The sequence below is a fragment of the Fukomys damarensis genome, unplaced genomic scaffold, assembly GCF_012274545.1.
Source record: "Fukomys damarensis isolate Sample0158 unplaced genomic scaffold, DMR_v1.0_HiC HiC_scaffold_1, whole genome shotgun sequence".
Lineage (NCBI taxonomy): Eukaryota > Metazoa > Chordata > Mammalia > Rodentia > Bathyergidae > Fukomys > Fukomys damarensis.
The window spans coordinates 24,615,810-24,624,038 of NW_022900913.1; the positions used below are offsets into that span (position 1 = coordinate 24,615,810).

The 8,229-nt window shown below is 42.6% G+C and overlaps 1 protein-coding gene across 3 annotated transcripts in view; it reads left to right on the forward strand.

The window, feature by feature from the left end:
* The window catches only part of Pdzd2 (PDZ domain containing 2), a 248,168-nt gene that overhangs the window by 193,507 nt on the left and 46,432 nt on the right, over window positions 1-8,229 (forward strand). For all 3 annotated transcript variants that reach the window (XM_010605415.3, XM_019204726.2, XM_033758241.1), the window contains exons 7-8: window positions 4,231-4,376; window positions 7,509-7,628. In XM_010605415.3, the coding sequence (XP_010603717.1) occupies window positions 4,231-4,376; window positions 7,509-7,628 (266 nt within the window). The remainder of the gene's footprint in view (window positions 1-4,230; window positions 4,377-7,508; window positions 7,629-8,229) is intronic.

An 8,229-nucleotide genomic window follows, 5' to 3' on the forward strand; every position in this document is an offset into this window, starting at 1 on the left:
TTTTTTTTTTTTTTTTTTTTTTTTTTTTTAGCTCCTCAGCCATTTGAAAGATTCAATGTAATCTGTCAGCAGTAGCGACTCCACCAGAGCTTGTCAGGGTTACTGGGGGAAAAAACACAGAATTTGGGGGTAGGAGATGATAGTGCAGGCAAAGTTGGACAAAACATGATTTTTAAATTCCCCAGTTTGGGAAGGGAAGGACAAATCCTTTCCTTTGACAGTCATCAGGATACAGCAAATCCATAGAGCCTGCAGTGGGAGATAAGACCACAAAAATAATCCAGAGACATATTAAAGAGCTTAAGGAATTGGGCCTTGCTTCAGTTCTGTGAAATATGTTCATTCTGAAGGTTTATACACACGAGACTTTCATGTGATCAGCGCCTCATTTATCCTGTAAACCTGGATGTCTGTTGCACATTTTCTTTAAATGAGTCATCCTGACATTCACGTATCATTGTGTTATCTGTGGGTGCTACCGTGTGTGGTTTCTCTCTGATGACAAGTCCTTCACTGCCAGCTCAGAAGGAATTTTCTTTGAATAAGTCTTGCTCAGATGAGTAAGCACGCCGAGAAAGATTAATCTCGTCATGAATTATTAAGTCATGAGTTATTAAAGAGTGTCTGTAAAGAGGTTCCCATCATTTCTACTAGGGCTTTGCCTGGTCTGGCTCCAAAGAGACTGAAATGTGGTCTGTCATCTTCCAGACGATTTTTCTGATACTGTAACCTTGGTTTTCCTTACTTATTACCTTCTTTTTTGCTAGCAGGATTCCTCTTTACTTTGGTATTTTTGACTCATCTATGTTCATCTCTTAGAGTTATAATCTTTTCAACTGCAAATTTTCCTTAGTTGCAAAGGAGTTTCACATTTTAAAAACCTGCTTCACGAAGTTAATATTTAGCTTTTGAAAAGCCACGCCTTTAGTGATAGCCATTATAACTGTGTCAGCACTCTTCTAACTTTTCATTGCTGTGAAAAATTCATCAATATATTCTTTTTAAAAGTACAGAGTTGGCCAAGGATTTAGCTCAGTGGTTCCAGCGCCTGCCTTGCAAACACAAGGACCCAAGTTCGATCCCCGGTACAAAAAAAAAAACCCTCATGAAAATACAGAATTGGGCCGGGGTTGTAGCTCGGTGGCACTGTGCCTGCCTGGCAACCACAAGGTCCTGAGTTCAATCCCAGGTACCAAAAAAAAAAAAAAAAAAAAAAAAAAAGTTCAAAATAGGGCGGGGGCTTTAGCTCAGTGATTCCGCTGCCAACCTTGCAAGTGCAAGGTCCCAAGTTTGATCTCTGGTACCAAAAAAAAAAAAAAAAAATTGTCTTGTTTTATTCCATAAACTTTTAAAGAAATTTTTAGATAGATTAAAATTTTTAGTCATCAGTGAATTATCACATAGGGTAGGAGAACTCAATATTCCAAACATCCTGTGTTTATATAGAGATTTGCAAACATATAAAATATATATATTTTAAATGTGATTATTGCTATATTCACATGTAATTGATCCATCACTTAAAATTAAGGTCTTTTAAATTTTTTCCGGATACCATTATCAATATGCAGTTTATATTATATGCTATCTTCAAAAATTGTTACTACCAAGAATAAATAGGAAACAAAACTATTAACCACTAAGTTTAAAAAATGATATTTACTCAGGCACTACATAATGATGTTTCACTCAAAAATAGGTCACATGAAACTGTGGTCCCTTATGAGTATCACCTAGTGACATCATAGGCACCTTAGTCTAAGTAAGGACCCTGTTTTGCCAACACATCCACAGAATTGCCTCACAGCACATTTCTCAAAACATATCCTGTTGTTAAGCTATACCTGGCTGCATTGTACAACATTAAAGCCATGAAATTTTGTTCATCAAAAAATATCATTAACACAGGGAAATAGTAAGGTACAGATGGGGAAGATATTTGTAATACATGGTTTCCACAAAGGATTTGTAACCTAAAATATTACAAATAAATTAAAACTCCAGAAATTATGAAGAAAATGACAGAAATCTAATAAAACAGTAGGCAGAAGACTTGAACAGATACCTTACAAAAAAAAAACAGCCAATGAAAAAAAAACTTGTCATCAGAAATTAGTCATCCGTTAGCTGGGCATGGTGGCTCATGCCTGTAATCCCAGCACTTGGGAGGCTGAGGCAGGAGGATCGCTGTGAGTTTGAGACCAGCCTGGGCTACATAGTGAGTTCCAGGTCAGTCACAACTATAGAGTGAGACCCTGTCTCAAAAAACCAAAAAAAAAAAAAAAAAGAAGAAGCTTAAGGGCTGGGATTTAGCTCAGTGTTTTGGTGCCTGCCTCGCAAGCACAAGGACCTGAGTTCAATCCCTAGGTCCAAAAAAAAAAGAACAAAAACAAAAAAAGAAATTAGTCACCCCTTGCCCGGCAAGCGTGAGGTCCTGAGTTCCATCCCAGTACAAAGGAAAGAAAGGTGAGAAAAGGAAGGAAAGAGAGAGAGACGGGGGTGGGGGGAGGCAGGAGAGAGAAGAAAAGGAAGGGAGAGCAAGAAAAGAAAAAGGAAGGGAAAGAAAAGGAAAAAAAACAGTGAAAGGCAAGTGAAAAACTACAGTGAGATCCCATCCTGTGCTCCCAGAATAGCTAACATTGAAGACTGGCATTGCCGAGCGTTAGGAGGATGTGGAGAAGGGTGTGTGCTGGTGAGACATCACTGGCGAAGGTAGAGAGATAGATGTCTGTGTTCAGCACCTCCACACCTAGGTGTTTCTGACAAATGACGTGTATATAAGAAGATTCGGTAACACTGCATTCTGCAGCCCACAGCTATATTTGTGTGGCCTACAAGCCAGAAAGGCTTCCCACATTTTCAGGAAGCTATAAAAAAAAAGGAGGAAGAGGGAGGGAAGAAAAGGGCAGAAGAAGACACAAAAACAGTTCATGGCCCACAAAGCCGAAAACGTGTGAAGCAAGTTTGTAGGGGTGGATGGTAGCTCAGTGTTACAGCGCTTGCCTAGCATGTGCGAGTTACTAGGCTTGTACCGCACGTGTTTGCTGGCCTTCATTCTAGATCTAAAACTGGAAATAAACCAGATGTCCACTGCCAACCGAATGGATAAATGGTGCTACAGTATATGGTGACGTACTACACAGAATGGGAGTGAGCGAGCTCTTGGTACTCAAGCAACACGGTTGAATTTCACAGATGTTAAAACAAGGAGCTGGATGTCAAAAACAATGTGCATCTGCTATTCATTGATCCGTGTAAAGTTTGAAGATAACAAAAGCAATGTAGGATGCTTAAAGTGAGGATGGTGGACACCCCTGGACGGGAGCTTGGGGAGTTCTGCTTAATGCTCTGTTTCTTGATCTGGATATGGGGTTAGTAGCACATTCATTTTGTGGAATCCGAGTGACTTGAGTGCTTCACATTTATGCACCTTTCTGTAAGTTTTATATTCTGTGTGAAAGTTTCTTATTCCCTTGTATTATTTTAAAAATATTTTATGAGCACATGTCTGCAGTGCATAATGTTTGCATTTCTTGTGTGGAGTTGGTGCAGGTACCTAACACATCTTATTTCACTTTCTCATTTCCTTTTCCTCCTCCTTGATCCCCTTTCCCTACATGCTATTATCTTGCTTTTATTTTGCTCTGTATATATATTTTAGGTTTCTCATATGAGAGAAACCATGTGACATTTAAGCTTTTGTGTGTGATTTACTTCACTAACGTTATGGTCTCAAGGTACATCCATTTTCCTATATGTCATCCATTTATCCTTCTTTATTGCAAAGTAATACTCCATTGTGTATAAACAGCACATTTTCTTTATCCATTCGTCGTTACTCTACACTGGAAAAAAGGCATCTGCCCAACCCGAGTGTGACTCCTCCCTCACTGCTGATAGCCTTCCCACTGTTGTTTATGGCTCACTATTGTTTATTTCACCCCACCTACATCTGACTTGGATCAGATATATTTGTTGCCCCTTGGCCAGTTGGCCACTTCAAAAACTGGCAGTTTCTTCATAACCAGGCACTGATGGCCTCAACACACAATGGTCTTATGCAGAACTCGGTGGTGGGACACTGTGAGCTTGCTGCTGTAGGTGTCTTGGATGCCAGGCCCTCTGGAACTATGGGTGTGTGTATCAATGCAGCCAGTTTACACCTGTGGATGCTGTTAAGATTCTTCTCGCCCCATATCAAGGCACATTTTCCCCTCCTCTTTTTTCAAGGAGGTGTCCACCGACTAGAGTCCGTCGAAGAGTATAATGAGCTGATGGTGCGCAATGGAGACCCTCGAATCAGGATGTTGGAGGTCTCCCGAGATGGCCGGAAGCACTCTCTTCCTCAACTTCTGGACTCTTCTGGGACAGGACAGGTCAGTCCAGGGCTGTGGCACCTCTTGCTGGCTTCCAGGCACAGTTGCTTGGTTACGGACAGAAGCTCATGTTTCCATCCCTGGGTCTCCTGGCTTTGCTCCTCACCCACCCCTGCTTCAGATACCAGCAAGGGCTTTTGTGTTAAGCTCTGTCCCTCTCTGTGGACCACAAGTATTTAGAGCTAGAGAGATGGTAGAGAGAGGGAGTCTATCCAGACGGACTAGAAAGGGAATGAACCTACTAGTTGAAAAAAGTAGGGGAAAATAAAGCTCCCGTTGGATCTTCACGTCTTGATCCCCTTCCTACTGTGCATTTTGGAGCTGAGAGTTGCTTGTAACTGCCAGGAAACAATGGCGTCTCACAGTCTGTGGTCAACCATGCTTATTTAACGGTAGTGTCATGTGTCAGCATCAAGCCGGTATGGGTGGTGTGCACAGGCATGCCTGTGACACGCCTTGGTCCTACCTGTTACACGGTTACTACTCAAGCAGCCAGGGTCCAGAGGGACCATAAAGAGGAGTGATGAAGTCAGTGGCTTCATATTCCAGAGCCTGTTCCTCTCAGAGCGCAACCTCCTCTCCATCATACTGTCCCCGAGCCCCTCGAAACCTCCACTAAGCTGAGGCAGACTTAGTTTATAGGAAGTGTATGGGTTTTTGAGTCCTGGTGCCATCAGCCATAAGGCTAAGAGGAAACCATTGGCATCCTGTCCCTGGGCCTACAGTGAAACAGAGCTGGAGGAAGAGGGTGAGGCATCAGTGACACCCAGAAGTCCCTGGAGACTTGTAGATGGAAGAGTTAGTTCTGAAGGTCTTGGGTCAGGTTATCTGGATTGGGCCCTTAACTTTGGCATGTTATGACATTTTTGCCGATCGAACAGCTGAATCTCAAAGAAGTTTAAATGTTTTGCTCAAGGTGAAATACCAGAAAAGTGCATGAACGTGGTTGACTTCGCATCAGGATCAAGTATTGTGTCTTGCTTCTGTTGGTTGCTCTTTACCTGACCAGAAGGAAAAAGTGCCTGTGTTTCAAAGGCAGCTGCTGATCAAACAGGGTTGGGTATTGGGTTCACCCAAAGATAGCTCAGGGAGGATAAGGCACCAAGAAAAAGCAGAAAGAATTGCATGGGATCTGTTAAAAGTCGCCCAGACCCCTGACTAGAGACAACCACGTCTATCGCCAGCTCAGAATCATCCAGTTGGACCTGCAGAGACAAGGGAAGACCAAAGAATGGTAGGAGAGCCACCCTGAAAGGCTGCTTTACTGCGTATGAAAGATGAGAGGGTTTACTTCCGCCACAGCCGAAGATCTAGTGTGGACGTGATGATTTCTCAACTGACCCGCAGAGGAAACCTGACCATATATGTAGCCCAGAAACATCTGTTCCTAACGTAGCCTCCAGGAACCAGGAAGCTCATGCTAGTGTAGTGTTTCAGAAAAGAATTTTCCCTCTTCAAACTGCCCCATTTCCATCTGCTTATTTTCTTGCCTCCTCCTTTTTCTTCCTGGATTCACCTTTCTTTTTTCCTATTCTCTCTCCCCACTAAAAAGTACTGCTTAGAATAGAGAAGCCAGTGATGCTTTCTGCCCTGATGGAAGTGTTTTTCAGCTGTGCTGCCCGAGATAGTAGCCATGTTTCTGCTGAGCCTTTTGAAAGTGGCTAGTGAGACTAAGCAGTGCAGTTTTAATCCATCTCAGTTTAAATAGAGACAGCCACTAGTGGCAAATGGCTACCATATTAGACAGCATAAGTCTGGAAAATCAGCGAAACCACTGAAATTCAGACCTGGGAAGCATGCAGGCCTTTAGATCCTCAGTGGTCCTAAAAGGGAGATTAAGATAATGTTGAAGATTGTTGACCAGAGAAAGAGTTTCCCCAGGAGGTCACACGCGAACCTCTGTATTCGAGAGTTGGAAACCTTGGGCTGGGTCTGGCATCTCTGTGGTGGTTTTAGTAAAAGGGTAGTAACCTCGCCAAGCCCACATCATTTATTTAATGAGACCACGTCTGTGAGGCCCACATTGCTGGCAGATATGCTGTAAAACTGCACAGTATAATTGTTCTAAGCTGCCAGGACACAGAAATGCCACTGGGGACATCTCATCTCTACATTTGAACGTAGCAGGCAGGAGTTAAAGGTAAAAACCATTTTGTCATGTGTCTTCTCTCACAGTAGACATGAAAAAAAAAAAAAAAACCACTTGGCTTGTGCTAGAATATCTGCATCATTGATGACATCACTCTAAGAAGGATAACAAGGAGCTAGATTATGGGAGTGCGTTAGTAATTGTCACTTAATCTCTTGTTTATTACAAACAGCGTACCCGTCAAACACACCAGGATATTTTACAGGAAGGACATGAAAAGGGAATTGAGATTTGCACTGCTGGGTGCCAAGAAGGGAAAGTGTGGCTTATGGGAAAATATTTTATTTTCCAAATGTGAGGGATTAGAGCTGAAGAGGCCGTCATCTCTCAGTGGGATATTTTATGTGGAATAATAGTTTTGTGGGTTTGTGGTTTGTATTTTATAAGAAACAAGGCCTTGCTGAGTTTTTGAATAAGTAAAATGAAGCTTTAAATGGTGGGATACGTTGTGACTATGATTGTGAATTTAGGGTGGGGTAGGGATCTGGGGTAATTTCCAAGGAAAACCCAGCCACAGGGTGGTCATCCCATATCTTTGAGACCTCTTGGTTTCTGGTTCCTGACTCCATTCCAGCAGCAGGATCTGCAGAATGTGGTGAGGGAAAGAGCAATACAACTGCTTCGCGGTCTCCAGACAGTTCTTTCTGGGGGATGCATGGAAGTCGGTTGCAGTAGGGACTCTTCCTCTAGTAGGTATAGGTAGTAAACTTTCTTCTTGTTTTTGTTTTTGTTCTTTTTGCGGCACTGGGGATCAAACTCAGGACCTTGTGCTTGCGAGTCAGGCACAGTGCCACTGAGCTAAATCCCTGGCCCAGTAGTAAACTTTCTTTAAGCCACTAGACCAGAGATGGGTCAAAGGGAAATCACTGTAAAACACGGAAGACAACTGAGACTTCCAAAGTCCGAGTGTATCTGTATGCCAGAGCCCACAACAAGATAAATGAAAATAAGTACTGCTGATCTCACCGTGTGCTGGTGTTTAGGAATACCACATCGCGAGAAAGTCCACCCGCTCCCTAAGCACAACTCACGTGGAGTCTCCTTGGAGACTCATCCGGCCATCTGTTATCTCCATCATTGGGCTGTACAAGGAAAAAGGCAAGGTAAGCTCTTTTCTGCAGACACTTTTCCTTTTTGTTTTGGTACTGGGGATCGAACTCAGGCCCTTGTGCTTTCGAAGCAAGCAGTGGAACCACTGAGCCAAATCCCCCACCCCAGACACTTTTTTTAATGGTTCATTTTATGTCAGTTTTTATTTTTTACTAGTACGTGTCTCTAATACGTATTGATTACATTTTTATGGGGAGTTGATGCATGCACGTGACTCATCTTAGGGTTTTTGTTTTGTTTTGTTTTCAGTCTCTATCTCCCTACGTCTTACTATCCGTCCTGTATTTTGCTCTTTTTAAATGGTTAATTCTTTTCCCCCAGAATCGGGATCAAGACCTTGCACTTGCCAGGCTGGCATGGTGCCACTGAGCTACATCCCCAGCCCTTAAAGGATTAATTTGCTAAGATTTCTTTTCACATGAAATAAAAAGTAACAAGTATAGTGAGGGATAGATTAAGTGGTCTTCACGTGGTGGATTTCCTGCAGGCCTCAGAGTGTGACACAGTTGGACTTTCTTGTCCTTATGATGTAAGACGTCACCAGCACCTGGCTGCTAGGGTGCTCCAACCAAGTATTCTTTTTTTTTTTTTTTT